Genomic DNA, 15,332 nt, shown 5'->3' with positions numbered 1-15,332 from the left:
CCCTTTCTCTTCATCCCAGCTGCACACTCATCATCTTAACCAATTTTATGAGGTGCATCCTGGGATGGTTTTTAAACAGTACTGAAGGAGTTTACATGCATGCTGGATAGTCTTTGATACACTTCTGATTTCAAGCATTTCTGTATAAGCCTCAGGGTATTATAGATCATGAGGAACATAAATTGAGTGTCCAAACTTTTGGCTTGTACTGTTTAATGACAATAAAGAAAGGAAAACAGATACAGACATGTCATACCTCTGAAATGTCAAAGTGAAAGTCAAGGGTCTTTCCAGGCAGAGCTTTGGAGGGTGTGTCCCAGACACGCCTGACATCCACAGTGGATGCGTTACTCTGCGGGGACGAAGGCGAAACCAGACTAGCTGAGCGGGAGACCACCAGCTTTAATATGTTCAAGGCTTCCTTCCAGTGTGCAGTCTGAAGTCACAGAAACAAACACAAAACAGAACTAAGTTATTCTCAAAGGACACATTCAGAAACTTGCTCACCTCCCAAAGCATTACATACAGTCAATCCATCTTCAAGAGCAGTAGCTGTCTCTTCTTGTGCCGAGATAAACACACGAGCCCAGCGAGAGAAGCAGTAGTTCAGAAGAGCGTCTTTGCTGTGAGGCCACACTGAAGGCCTCAGTAATGTGGACAGCAGCCAATAGGACTGACTGTTTATAGACTGCTGCTGGGTGTGCCTTTGGATTTATAGCCCTGGCACAAGGTCGTGTTTTTTAATTCTCTATTTTTTTCTCCCTCCGAAGGAAGGGTTGAGAGATGGAAAACCAGTGGTATTACTAAGGATGTAAGAGCTTGAAGTTTACAGTAGAAATGCTATAAAACACTATTATGTCATGAGCAAATTTAGGCTGAATGATATGAGCCAGTTAGATGCGATCATTGAGGATAATTTTAGAAGCGCCTACAATAAATATTGAGTGTAAAATGATTACTGATTAGTTATGTCTTTATGTTGTGTTTCCTTGAACGATTCGATTTCCATTCAGTTTAATTCAGATTCACAAGTTTTTGATTCTTAATTGGCTCCTGATTCATTTAGCTATATTTCAGTTACCATTATCTTGCAGTACAGTCTTTTTATTTTATCACATTCAATAATACACACTGCAAATTCACATTTACAACTATTTTTTTTTTTTTTTTTGTAATGAACTGTAGCAGTGTTGGTATTGTAAACTAAAAGTTTAAATATTAAAAACAGTTTTCGTATATAAAATACATTAAATTAAAATATATATAAAAAAATATATAGAGAGAAATATTAACTGAAAAACTTAAGCTTAATAAATAATTTGAAATTTTTGTTTTGAAATTAAATGAAATGAAAAAGATAAAGCTAAACAGAAATATAAAAAAGAAAAGAAAATGTAAAAAAAATCAAATTATCAAAGCACAAAAATTACAAAATTACAAATTGAATTTAAATGATAACTGAAAATGTTAATTAAAGCTCATTCAAAATATTAATAAATACTACAATAGTATATAAAAATACTATTATTTTTTATTAAATAGTATATAAAATAACATTGCATTGTAGGTCATTTTGGCCAAAAGCATATGTAAATGACAAAATTTTAATTAAAGCTGTGGAACAAATTCCATAAATAAATGAAAGGAGTCACACCTGAACAAACTTCTCTATGGTTGTTAGAACCTCCATGTTGAAGAGCTTGGCTTGAATACCACTCAGGTCCATGTGACTCAACAGACTATAGATGATTTGCAGAAGAGTTTGTTGCATGCTGGGTAATCCTTTCTCCAACAACTGCTTACAAAACACAGAAAGTATTAGAAAATTTTCCTGAACACAAAATATGTGTATGTTTACATTCTTGTCTGGTTTATCATACTTTTTTCCATTCAAATTTCAAATGCTGTAAGATGAACTTTGATTTGTGGTCTTCCTACCTCCGCCATGTAAGTAACCATGCTGAGTGTGCTGTCACTGAATGCTTCATGTAGGTAGCGGCACACCACATTGACCCAGGAGAAGCAGTCACGTGTATAGGAGTGCGTTTTGTACAGTGTCATCACATGGGCAAGGTTGGACAGCTTGGAGTTTTTTTCCTCAAGGCAAACCTGTAAATCAAAATTAGTGATTTTCAGCAAACAAATGTGATGCAGATTCACTGACTAGCTATAAAAGTAGATTTATAGTGTGGTTGAGGTAACGGAAACAGACCTGGGAAATTCTCTCAGCCACGTCCTTGCATAATTGAGTAGGTGAGTCAAAGTGTAACACAAGATGGGGGATGAGGCAGAGCACGTTCAATGGGAAACCTGAAAGGTAATAGCAGATTTGTTTTCATAATCCCACTTGAAATGAGAAATGATCATGAATTCTGGTAGATTAATGGAGAATTGTGTTAGAAAGGTACATTTAGCTGGTAATAGAAATGAAAAGGTCTACCAATGGCTTGTGAGGTGTCCACCACTGGTAGGCGTGAGACGGGCGTGAGCTGGCTGAAAACCTCCAAGGTGAGTTCTGTGGTGTTTGCAGAGGTGAAGCCCTTCAGAAGCAGCTGCTGAAGCCCAGAGAACTCCTTCCATTTTAGCTGGATCTGGATCTTCTCCAGCTTTTCTCTGTATTCCTGCTTATCTAATGAAATGTGGCCTAGCAGCTTCCCTAACAACCTGAGGGACATCTGGTACTCAAACTCAAAGTCAGACTCCATGAGTGACACCACTGCCCAAAAGATGGTGGCCAGCAGGTTGCGAGGATGGTTGGCGTTGGTTGGGTCGGTGGAGACCACGTTGTCTCTGGAAGATGATGAGGACAGGGATCTGAGCTTGGAGATATTGCTCTGATGATGGTGGATGCGGTCCAAGGTGGCACTCCGGGGAACCTCGGAGGAACGCTCAGGCTCGCCAAAGCGTTTCGGTACGGAGTAGCTACGCTGGTGACGTATTCGCTCAGAAGATCCTGGGATCAGGTCCAGCTGACTGGTGCTTTTACGGTTTAGTGTTAACTTGCCGCTGGATGGAAGATCTGGCGAAGATGCCCTACAGGAACACAGACTGATCACTAACAAACAAACATCGAAGCCTCTTAGACTTCTGATGTTGAAGTTAGAAGACTCTAACCCTTCGAAAGCGTACTATATCATATTTCATATGCAAATTTCTAAGGCTTCTAAACAATTATCATCAAAACTTATTAAGAAAACCACTGTCTACACAACACAATCTACTACATGCCTTCCGTCAATTAAAAAAATAAATCTTTCGGACTATTTCAGAAACTATATATGATTATTTCATGTGTCAGGCTTTAAATAAATCAAGCATATAGCATTAGTTCTGGTCAAGTTTGCATCGGCTGACTCTCAGCTGATCTCATCTACCTATAGGAATACAACACATATCATATAAGGTCTATTCAGTATTATTCAGCAGTTTTTTCGAGTGCTCAAGAGCAAATTACCCTCCTCCATCCCCAACTCCTCCTTTCATCACAGTCAGGACTTGGCTTGCTGATATTCCTTGTTGAATCAGAATCCTTTTATCTTGAATAATGTGTTACACTTAAATATCATATAATGATATCTGCTTTGTTCTGTTCTGTTTGCCCTAGGGGGGTTATAATTGCTGCTCTCCCTGCTCATTCATGACAGGCTGCATAGATGGACAGGGAGTTTTTGCCCAGAACAGAACCATACTGCCAAACCTAACTGTATGCTAATGTCAATCATTTTTAAGACAGTGGTCCTGATAGAAGTAATGTTTCATGGCAGGAACTTACCGTAGTAGGACAAAGAAGTCACTGTTCTTCAGGCACTCAGCTAGATTATCCACCACTGACTCAAGAGTGAGGAGAAGCTCCATCACATAACCCTGCAGAGAAGATGCATTCTGAACTTATTCGCTCACTGAATCAGTCAGAACACTCATTACAGAACCAGAAGCTCACCTGAACCTCCTCCCCGTGCTCCCCGACCACCTCCACCAAGCGTGAAAGCAAGTCGGACATGGCCAGCGCTGACAGGGGCTGCCGCAGAGCTCTGAACACCTGAAAGGAACGTCCAGCGTAATGTCTGGAGGAGCTGCACAGAGCCATCTGCAACGCCACTTCACTCAACTGCTGCTCAAGCCGAATGTCTACGAACATATAGAACATGGCATGCAAATATAGGGATATAAATTAAAATTAGATTAATGTCACAAGCTGCACCCTATTAATGTAGACGAACACTGGAATGACTTGGGATTCCAGAATGTGACTTACCTGATTTGGACTCTTTGAACACAGACACTACATGTCTCAGGAAGTTGGTGAGCTGTTCGGTGCTCTTTGAGTTCTGATTCTTAGGAGTGATGTCTTCGTGGCTCCATAATGGTCCAAAAGGCCTAAACAAACCACATGATTATTTATATGATCACTTACATATGCAGTATAAACTGTAAATGACAGGAAAAGCTACTCTGGTCTTGACAGCAATGTGGTATGTTTGAATATTACTTGCTTGTGACCAAAACTGCCACTAGATGGCAGACTAGGCCAAAAGATGCTATTTCCCTGCAAACCACCAAACGTGTTGCTGTTTCTAAAGTTTTGATAGAACTTTCCTTGATCAAAACTTAAAATAAACTAACTAATCAGGCAGCAATAGCTGTACATTAAATATTTTAAACATGCATGATGAACATGCATGAAACTTTTTAAAGATGAGGCGAGAAATACAGTAGTCAACATTTGAAGTGGATCAAAAAAGTTGATCAAAGTTGTCTTAAGACAAGAAGTGTTATTGTTTTGGTTTTAGGACAACTTTGATGAAAGGTCTTGATCCACTTCAAATGTTGACTACTGTAGTTTGAATCAATATTTAAGCGAACTAAAGAAAAAAGCTAGTTTACATACTGTAAAATTTTGTTCACACTAGCAGCTCAAATCCAGTTCAAATCTGACTGCTTTTTCTCTGTTGACCATAGCTGTTAACACCATAATAATCATTTCAATACTTCCAGTAATCAATACTTCCAGTAATAGAGTCAATACTTCCAGTTATTGTAGAAGAAAGTCACTCGGTAGTGTGCAAATGCCTTCATTTGGCAACTAAAGATGATGTCAGAAAATAACTATACTGCAAATGCCACACAGATCCACTTGATTATGAGCAAATAACAGTGTTGCCAGTCTTAAAATGGGATTTGAAAACCAATCTGGAATTGTCTGCAGTGTGAACATAGTGTAAAAGAACCACCACCAGCACCAACATCAGGCGGATACCCTTTTAAGCAACACTCCAGTGAGAACCGCTCTGATGTAGACTGATGAAATGCAACATACAAGTCTGTAACATCTTGAATGATGTCAGATGTAAGACGTGTCAGATGTGTCATTTCCTGAATCAGTTCCTGAACAGCTCTGGAATATTCACATGAAATGACCTTTTATTTGTAGTTACATAACCAGTAAAGAACAAGTAACTGTGCAGAGGTTATCTGGCCCCTATTAAAATTAATATTTAAACACTTCCTTTGTCAAGTTCAATATAACATAAATTTAATATAATAAAAACATCACAGCATTTATCTACTGTCCCTATCATGATCAAAAACAAACATGATCCCAAACTTGTGTTACTGTAGGTTCTTCTTGTACCTGGTAGTGAGAAACTCAATGAGTTTGCTGCTCTTCTCGTCATCTTCAGTGCTGCTCTCCATCTGCTCCACCTCTTCCTGGGCCAGGTGAGGAAGATTGGAGCTGCTACCTCCGAGGCTCAGGCTGGATGAGGTAGAGGAGGAACTAAGGCCAGAATCAGGAACCGGAGATGCCTGGCCATTCCGGAGGAAGTCCACACCACCTGAACAACACACGGAGGGTGAGTAAAATGTTTGGGAAGGAACAAAGCTGTAAAGATGACCCCACATTTAAACTTACTAAACTGAAATATTTCGGCAAGACAAATAGAGTGATAACATTCCTAAATGAGCCAAAAAAAGAACAATACTTCAATCACTATGCTGTTATGACAGGGGCTGGCGAATGTCATCTTATCAGCATCATTTTGACTTTGCCTACACATGTTTTAACAACATAAAAAACATTGAGACCACCGTCCCTTTAGAAGCAAAAAGATAAAAATAGTCCATAGGAATGCTCTAATCAGACATTTAGGTGCTCTGTGTACATAAAATTGTTTTTGGCTGCACTTCCAGAAGTTGTTTTTGCACAGATAAGAATTCTCACCCTCCACCCCTCCACAGGATTTCAACATGACTACACTCTCCAAAGCTGTGTCAAATACCAAAGCCAGTGAGTAAGTGTTCATGCAAGGAGGGTGTGATAAACAGGATTCATGAAAAGTTGCTAAATTTGTTTTATAGAAGGCAGAATTACACAACATTTAATAAAATGGAGAGTTTCACAAAGTGTTAATGCATTCATCATTGAATTTTCCCTTCATTTCCAGGTCCAACAATTATATAAAAATGTGGTTGCAAAATGAATGCAGCTGCAGCATATTTTCAAAGTACTTATTTAAGCCTTATATATGTATCATAGGCTAAGTATGTGTCATATTATTTGTATCTTCTGACTCTTGGTGACCCCTGTTGACACTAGCATTAAAAGTTTGACTACCACAAACCACACACACAATGTTTTTTTTTTGGACACACTGTATCATATCGTACCTGTGTAGAACTCAGGCTGGTAGAAGGGTTTGAAAGTCAGGCTCTTGTTGCTGTTGGCATCTCTGGTGTTTAGCAGAACAGAGGCAATGAGGCTGAAATTGTTGTTGCAAGATAGCGTGATGAGAAGGTGCAAGAGGAGTCTCTTACAGTGTTCAAACACCTCTGGGCGGTAGTGGTCCATACCTAAAAAAAGAGCCCAAATCTTAAAGTTAAAAGTTTACATTTGTACATTCACTCATTTATTATTTTTTTATGTACATTTGGAGGGTTATGGAAGGGATAAGTGGGAATATCTGGTTCTAGCCTTTATTTTTTATTTTTTGTCTTTCAACACTTAAATGTTGTATTGATTTGAACTGAATAATGCTTTCAATCTGTAGAGATACAAATATTTCACATATTTCTAAAAAAAGATAAGGTGGGTCCATCCTACATGTTCAGGAGCAGCTACTGCTTTCACTGACAACATTGTTCTCATAGCAAGCCACATAGTTGCAGTCATAAGACACACTGAGGGATGCAATAGTTCAGATGAGATTAGAAAAAAAACAAAAACGAAACCAAACCCATTTTGGATAAAAATAACATGTACTACAGTAAAAGCAGCACTTTTCATCTGAGAACACCTGACTCAAGCACTTCAGCCTTAATCTAGATGTGCAAGCCCTGATAAATGCCCCAAATTGGGATGAGAACAGAACACAGAGGCTCTGCTGACCCAGGAAACAGGCATGGAGCAGTAGAGGGAGGTGTAGGGCCCAGTCCTCCTTCACACTATGATCCACCACCAGCTCCGTCATGAAGATCACTGCTATGTTACACCTGCACCAGACAAAACACACTGGTCTTTCAGTACATGACCAAAAACACATACCAGCAATGACCTTTCAAAAAGAACAGAACATATTCTCAGCTGTGATTGAGTGACAAAACAAATTTTTTAAAGGGAGTATGTTGGTTGGTAGTTGTCATTACGTTGATGATGGCCATTGTAAAGAGAACACTGGTAACATGTTATCATGTGTTTGTTTTTTTTCTCGGGTCAAAGGGTTTCTGACGGTAGCACTGCAGCATCTGATAATCTATTTTCCATCTGTCTGATAATTGCAGAGTGACGTGCTTTAAAATTTCAGGATTACATAATCCGTGGGATTGACAAGAATCACGTTTTATGATGAGAGATTAAATTTAACGACTCAAGTTACAGTGCTTTAAAAGCTAGTATGTAATTCTCTACAAATCTTGAACATTTGATCTAAATCTGAATAAAAGGATGTTACATAATATAAAGTATAGATTTACTTTTGTTACTTAATGGCTGTTTTATTGTAACATCATAAATAAATACATAATTAAATTTATTTAAATTATGTGTTTTATTTTGTCAAAACAAATAAAAACGGATAAATAAAATAAAATAAAATCCAGAAGTTTGACCTGTGGAGGGGTCCACGTGGGGTGACTGTTTCAGGAAGATAGTCGACCAGCGGTGCCCAGCAGCCTCCGTTAACTGGCATGGGAAGAGGAAGCGGCTGATTAATTTCTAGCACACTCATAAGCCACATGGCATACGGCGGGAGCGGCTCACCTGCAGGCAAAGCAAAAAGGTTAAAAACAACACGCCATCCTTGACAGGTATGCCTTTCATCCATGAGACTTGTAATAAAACTGGAATTTACCCTCAAAGCATGAGTGGTATGTAGACAGACAAACTCCATTGCTGCCATACCTCATGTCTAATACAACCATGCTCAAAAACCATTACACTTAAGCTTAAACTATTTCAAGCTGAAATATATTACCTGAGCTGGCTATCAGAAATAACATCTCAAATTCAAGAAAGGTCTGAACTATTTTACTGCTTTAAAGTTCTTGATAATATAAGACATCCATGGCCAAAGGGGAAGCATTTCAGACTTCCAGTTTCAACTGTTGAACTTGACTTTACACAGAAGCTCCTCCACTGGATATACTGTAGTAAATATCAATTAGTCCCGAACTGTTTTGCCCCTTTGTTGAAGCTATAAAATTGACTCACTCTTTTCCTCATCGTAGGAACCTCCAGAACTGCTGCTGTACCGAGACTCCAGGCGGTTGTGTGCTCTTAAGATGTTGCTTAGCCTTTGGTTGACAAAAAAAGTCAATATATGTATCAAATATAAACATGCCCTTGATCTAGACAGTTAATTTTAGGCTGCTCCAGGGGAATTGTATGGCAAATTGCTTTGGATAAAGGTGTCTGCTTCAGGATGAATTATAATGAGTATGTTTGTAATGCTTAAGGTGGGCATAACCTCAAACTGTGATTAAACGTGACCAAGGAAAAAATGATATAAGGCACATTTGGCACATATGTAAATAGTGTGGTTTGTGGCACATACCTGTCATCACACTCCTTTGTGATTGGCGAGTCATCTGTGTCAGGGATGTTTTCCTGGCCACACACCAAAGTTTTGCTGCTGGAAGGTGGACCTTTAGAGAGATGCAGTATTTATTAATATAGCATGTGGCATGTGATATACATTCAACACATGAGTGCTAACTCAGACATTTTGATGTCTCTATGTGTGTGTATATATATATATATATATATATATATATATATATATATATATATATATATATATATATATTTTTTTTTTTTTTTTTTTTTTTTTTTTTTTTTTCACAAACTCTCTAGCATACATACCTGAAGTGGTAGTGTTAATTTTGCTTGTGGCTGAAAAGCGGTAGAACGGAGGATTGTCACAGTGCACCACTACGGGGTTCACAGGATCTGTTTGTTGAAGCTCATAAAGCAGGTCCTCCATGGTTTGAATGGTGTTGTTGCGACACAGGTAGATCACCACCTTCTTAATCTGAGCATAAATAGAGGACACACATTACTTGACAACTTAGCTTTCATTCTTTAACCAAATTACCTGCTTTATCAATAAAATCTGATCAAATCTGACACCAAACCAAAATATAATGAAAAAAATAAATATACAACTTACATGAGGCAGAAGAGAGGTGTCGCTGCTGACTCCACATAAGCTGATGAGAAACTGCATGGTGGTCCGCAGGTTATTAGTCCACCTTTCATTACTGACCAGAGCGTTCCAAGCGTTTTCCATTTCTGTACCTGGGACATCGTCCCCGTACTAACACACACAGAGACACACAACTCAATATGCTGTATTGATTTCCATAGCTTTAGAGTCTAGTAAACACTAAAGTAACAGCGATTCATAGTCATACCTTTGCTGTCATGAACATGAGGTTGTTTAGGACCAGAGAGGAGGCCTGCAGTGACCCCCAGCCTGTGCCACGGAGCAGGTGAGGTGCTGAGGTGTTGTGAGTGTATCCCTTCCTGTTGTCACCAGAGCTGCTCGGACTCAGTACAGTGGGCAGCAGGCCTCCATCAACCAGCTCGATGTTACTGAGCCAAGGGAGCAGGTAGGTCAGCATGACCTGACGTCCATTTGGATGAGTGGTGGGAAACCTCTGACTCACCTCTAGAGATGACAGATACAAAAAGATATATCTACATAAATACACAATCATAAAAATAAATGAAGTTTCTGCATGTTTTGTTAAATTTGCTGGTGGTTCAATAAAAAAGTTAAAGGGATAGTTCACCCAAAAATCTAAATTTTGTTATTTTTTTCAAACCTGTATGAGTTTCGTTCTTCTGTTAAACACAAAAGAAGATATTTTGAAGAATGCTGGTAACCTAACTGTTATAGTTGGCTTTCATAGTATGGAAAAAATGAGAGTCAGTGGCTACCAGATTAACACAGTTGCAGTATGACTTGAAAGATTGTTTTACAGAGACTTTTCTCCTTCATTCTCCTCCAGTATAATGTTTAAGAGTTATGGTTATACTTTACCAATAGTGTGACAACTTCATATTTTAATGCAGTAATAATTGAAAATGATTAATTATTACAAATTATTTTGCATGACAACCAACAGCATGCCACAGCAGCATTGTTATTAACTTAAACTAAAACTACTAACATATTTTTAATTAAAATAAATATGAAATAATTTAAAAATATTGGAAGAAAAACATTAAAAACATTTAAAAAACAAAATGACAAAGTTTGCCTTAACACCTACAGTAACTGATAAAATGGAGAGTTTCACAAAGTGTTAATGCATTCATCATTGAATTTTCCCTTCATTTCCATGTCCAAAAAGTTTTAGGAGTTTTCACCTATAAGAGAAGCAGTGGCATTAACACACATACACACTGTGTTCATCTCTGCTTTTTCATTTTATACCTGAGAAAAGGGGCAGGGTGAGCTCAGGGTACATTCTGGCAAGTTGCTTTGAAAGCTGGGTTACAGAGAGACTGTAGAGGGGCGGAAGAGGCCCATGTGTCCCATACAGGATAGCACCACTTTTCAGTTCCACAATCCTCTTAGAATACACAGACAGCTTGGCCTCCAGAATCTATTCAACCAGAAAACACACACACACACATAAACAGATTAGCACACAAACACGCCATTTAATCCAGTACACTTTCTATTATTGCAACACTTCTTTGGCAAAGAATGTTCTCTCTCTGACCTGCATTAATTGCATAGCGATCTCGTAGATCTCCCTGTTTGTGTCAGACGCTTTGAAGAGAACAAGGTTCAGCAGAGTCACAATATCACTGGAGTAGTTTCTGTGACAGAAAACAAAAGACCTACGTAAAACAAGTTACACATAAGACTGGTTTTGCTAAATATGTGAATGAGAGGCTTCAGTCCAAAGACACATCTAGTCTTGGCACTATACACGTAAACAAATTATCATGAGAAAGAAAGCAGGCAAATGCCGCCAAAGCTCTATTGAATAGGATTTTATCTGCTGTGAGAAATCTGGCAAGAGAATTAGCCTGACGAAACCTTTTTTGTATATATATATGAATACATTTAAAAGTTATTGGTCAGTGAGATTTATTTTTTATTTTTTTAAAAGAAATTAGAATTTTTATTCAAAAGGGATTCATTAAATTAATCAAAAATAATGTAAATGCATTTATAATGTAACAAAGGTTTCTGTTTAAAATAAATGCTGTTCTTTTGAATGTTCTATTTATCAAAAAAACTGGAAAAAAAATAAATTGCATTTTTTTAATTTGTTAAAATAGAAATATATTTATATTTTAAAGTGTAATATTATTTCACACTATTACTGTTTTACTGTATTTTTGATGCACATAGAGAGTTATTTCAAAAACATTAAAAAATCTTACAGATCTTTTAAACCATTTAATATGCATTAAACTGGAAAATTCAATATTTCCTCTGGCTTTTCAGGCCCCAGTGTACCTGCTACCACAGACAGTGGCGATGGCTTTGAAGCAACCAGAGGCCAGCTGGCAGGAGCCGGTGTAACATCGGTCCACGGCCCAGTTAAACAGATTCACCTGATCTGGGTTAAGTTCCAGCAGAAGAACCACCACCTCACAGCCCAGCTGATGCACCTAAGGAGAATCAGATCAAAGCCAGACTTTTACTTCAAGAATCGACATTTGCAGAACAATGAAAACAAAATATCAGTCATTCACAAGCAAGAGTTAGAGACATCTAAGAAAAGTGGCTTGTCTTATGAAAAGCCGCGGAGCAAATTTGCACTGGGTCAAAAGGCACACATTGAGAATCATTTCAAAGACAGTTGGTTTGGTTTATCGCTATCAACAGTAAAGGAGTGATTGAGGACATATGCGGGTTATGTTGTTTCATAGTGTTTGGCTGCATACCCGCAGATCTTGACAGCCAAGGATGTTATCCAGCCATTTATAGAGGTAGCCATCAGGAGAGAGCCCCACGTTGTCGAACACAGGGCCACAACAAAGCACAGTCGACATGGCCTATGAAAGGAAGAAAAAACAACATTCTTTCATGCAAAGCTTTCATGCAAAACTTGGAATTTCCTGTTTTGAGGAAATCGCATCCTATCGTCTCCAACAAAACAAAAAAAAATACTTCAAAGAAACAGGGAAGAGGCTCATAGGACTCATATCACGTCTGGACGTTTGTGTGTTTTAATGATGCCAGGGTCTTGAAATTACACACCTTTGACAAATGCTACAATATTATATACGATCATCTTACAATACCCGGCTTTCCATTATGGCGAAGGGGTTTACGGCAACACAAGAAGCTACACGTACACACACAAACAATAATAGCTTTAGAGGTGGGTGTAATTTTTCCTGAAATTCAAACCTGAACAAACCTGACGTGAACTATATGTTTACATGTCGTCATTTGAGCTGACATTATGAGTACAGGGTTCCCATAGACAAAACAGAGCACACATGCACTGTCATCACAAATGGACTCATTCGTCACGTAGGGGACCCACTTTTGTCTCTTTGGCATGTGTGTCCACATTGAGGTCTTGCACTATATATGACTACAACGCTTCCTGGGCTATAAGTAGACCTCTGGAGATAAAATTAGTGGAGTATATGTCTGCGGTCTGAATTAGCAACACAAGCAATGTTTTAAATTAGAGCCAGAGTGAGCCAGAGCTTTCATATGCAGATTCCAAATACAAATATATGTAAAAATATGTATTTATATTATTTATTTAATATTTGAAATGTATTATTATTTATTGTAATGTTACTCTTTAATTCTACTTTTTTTTATGACATTTTGAAACATGCATACACTACTGTTTAAAGTTTGGGGTCAGTAAGATATATGTATTTTTAAAGAAATTAATACTTTTATTCAGCAAGGATGCATTTAATTAATTTAAAGTGACAGTAAAGACTTTTCCACCTGACAAATCATGTGACAGTTGTAACATTATTTCACAATATGGTTTTACTGTATCAAATAAATAGGTTTTAACTGTATTTTTGATTAAAATATTTTCAAATAGAATACAGTTATTTTCAATTGGAATGCTATTTTACAATATTAATGTTTTTACTGTATTTTGATCAAATAAATAGGCTCCGTCCCCAAACTTTTGAACAGCAGTGTGTATTTGTTATGAAAAATATACATCTTTTTTTATTTTGAATAAACGTACTGTGCATTGGAATGAAATATCAAAATGATAAATAAAATGATATATTATATAAATGTAGTCTGTATTACCTTAAGAGCACAATACTGGTATCTAGTAATCTGATGGTTTCGGTCACTATAGCGATCCAGGGGCGTGAACATGATACTGAAGGGTCCAGCCCATTGGCTGAAAAGAATGAAGAGATGGTGCCGAAGGCTTTGCTGAGGGAAGAGGAAACGTCGATGATGCACTACGAAACAAGGAGAGGAGAAGAGAGGTATTAGATTTTTAAAAAACTATAAAAACATAAATTTTACATCCATAGCTACATGTTTTATCAATGCGAGTTGGGCTACAGGAACCCCTTCATGAAAAAATATTTTGTGATAGTGCCTAAACAATTTAAAACAAATTAAAAACCTTATGATTTAGTTTAGTTTTTAATAAGAAAGAACAGGCAAAATGACTGGCCATTCTGCGACTCATCATTTGCCCATAAAGTGGCTCTTAAGCTAATCTACTGCTATTTTGGGCAATGTCGAAATCAGGACTGATGTCAGGAGTCCTGTGACTGAAAACACTGTAACCTAGCAATGAATTCCATTTCCCAAACAAAGAAAATGTGGAGCGCTTCCCAGAGCTAAATATAACTTCATGACCATCAGTATGATGTCATTATTTAACTTGAGGAATAAATATTTAAAGTAGAAAAAACTATATTATGACAATTTATGAATTAAACGAGTTATGCACAAACAAGAAAGTATATTAAGAATGTAAATGGGCTAAATTTTGATTTGGTGTTGACATTAATTGTATACTGAGTTTGTGAGATGTCTTCCTCTTCACCTGGGACACACTGTATGAGGTTGGCCACCATGGCGCTGAAGTGAGCTCGGATGTCTTTGAGAATCTCCATGTCTTTGTCATTCTCAGCTTCCAGAAGCATCCGGGTCAGGTCCACATACTCAAGAAAGAGAGCGCCCAGGGCCAGCGTATCACGTTCCAGAGCTCCATTAGTGCTGAGAGACAGAAAGATGGGGATCATTTCATGTTTTGTAGCCTGCGAGTTCATAATGAGATTCAATGGAGGAGTCCAGAGAACAGAATCCATAATAATAACATCCTTCTCACCTGTCACTGATGACACCGGCATCCGCCAGCAGCTCAAAGATCCTGAGGAGCTGGAGTCTTAGCAGATCTCTTCTCTCTCGCCGTTTTTTATTCTAGAGGACACATTATGAGAAAAATCGCTATAGAAACTTAATATAACTATAGAAAACTATAGAACTATGAAAATATTTCATTAATTTACAAGTCTGGAAATTACATTTTTAAAACATTCCATACATTTTAAGGTTCCCTATGTTTGTAGGAACACTGTACTGTGGTACTTTTTTGTTGTTGTTGTTTTTTTCCATGCAAGATAAGTCATTTATGCATTGCTTGAGCGGGCCATTTACAATACAACAAGTTATGGCGCATACCAGCTGATCCGACTGAACAATCAAAAAAAAAGTCTAACTATATATACTGTAACTGACCTCAGGTCTTCTTTCCAAAGCTTCCTTCATCAAAGGATGCAGTTCCTCAATAAGCTCTCTGTACGAGACACAACAAATAGAAAATCAATAAGGCTACAGAATCAATATTGTGTT

General features: G+C 37.7%; 1 protein-coding gene across 6 annotated transcripts in view; it reads right to left on the bottom strand.

Moving 5' to 3' along the window:
* Nucleotides 1-15,332, bottom strand: part of LOC109090521 (protein furry homolog) — a 53,962-nt gene that overhangs the window by 11,615 nt on the left and 27,015 nt on the right. For 5 of the 6 annotated variants that reach the window (XM_042739766.1, XM_042739764.1, XM_042739762.1 and 2 more), the window contains exons 24-48: nucleotides 15,219-15,276; nucleotides 14,809-14,900; nucleotides 14,524-14,696; nucleotides 13,764-13,924; nucleotides 12,407-12,517; nucleotides 11,976-12,130; nucleotides 11,227-11,326; nucleotides 10,935-11,106; nucleotides 9,907-10,163; nucleotides 9,663-9,809; nucleotides 9,356-9,524; nucleotides 9,048-9,138; nucleotides 8,705-8,787; nucleotides 8,104-8,254; nucleotides 7,385-7,488; nucleotides 6,667-6,849; nucleotides 5,633-5,834; nucleotides 4,256-4,377; nucleotides 3,941-4,128; nucleotides 3,773-3,864; nucleotides 2,441-3,033; nucleotides 2,213-2,310; nucleotides 1,939-2,109; nucleotides 1,655-1,795; nucleotides 257-436 (exon numbers count right to left, since the gene is read on the bottom strand). In XM_042739766.1, the coding sequence (XP_042595700.1) occupies nucleotides 257-436; nucleotides 1,655-1,795; nucleotides 1,939-2,109; nucleotides 2,213-2,310; nucleotides 2,441-3,033; nucleotides 3,773-3,864; nucleotides 3,941-4,128; nucleotides 4,256-4,377; nucleotides 5,633-5,834; nucleotides 6,667-6,849; nucleotides 7,385-7,488; nucleotides 8,104-8,254; nucleotides 8,705-8,787; nucleotides 9,048-9,138; nucleotides 9,356-9,524; nucleotides 9,663-9,809; nucleotides 9,907-10,163; nucleotides 10,935-11,106; nucleotides 11,227-11,326; nucleotides 11,976-12,130; nucleotides 12,407-12,517; nucleotides 13,764-13,924; nucleotides 14,524-14,696; nucleotides 14,809-14,900; nucleotides 15,219-15,276 (3,994 nt within the window). Of the gene's footprint in view, nucleotides 1-256; nucleotides 437-1,654; nucleotides 1,796-1,938; nucleotides 2,110-2,212; nucleotides 2,311-2,440; nucleotides 3,034-3,772; nucleotides 3,865-3,940; nucleotides 4,129-4,255; nucleotides 4,378-5,317; nucleotides 5,396-5,632; nucleotides 5,835-6,666; nucleotides 6,850-7,384; nucleotides 7,489-8,103; nucleotides 8,255-8,704; nucleotides 8,788-9,047; nucleotides 9,139-9,355; nucleotides 9,525-9,662; nucleotides 9,810-9,906; nucleotides 10,164-10,934; nucleotides 11,107-11,226; nucleotides 11,327-11,975; nucleotides 12,131-12,406; nucleotides 12,518-13,763; nucleotides 13,925-14,523; nucleotides 14,697-14,808; nucleotides 14,901-15,218; nucleotides 15,277-15,332 lie in introns of all 6 variants that reach the window. The other variant, XM_042739760.1, reaches the window with a different exon arrangement.

Source organism: Cyprinus carpio, chromosome B15 (genome assembly GCF_018340385.1).
Source record: "Cyprinus carpio isolate SPL01 chromosome B15, ASM1834038v1, whole genome shotgun sequence".
In the NCBI taxonomy this organism is placed as follows: Eukaryota; Metazoa; Chordata; class Actinopteri; order Cypriniformes; family Cyprinidae; genus Cyprinus; species Cyprinus carpio.
The sequence above is the reverse complement of the archived record's forward strand: the minus strand, read 5'-3'. Positions and strand labels throughout refer to the sequence as shown.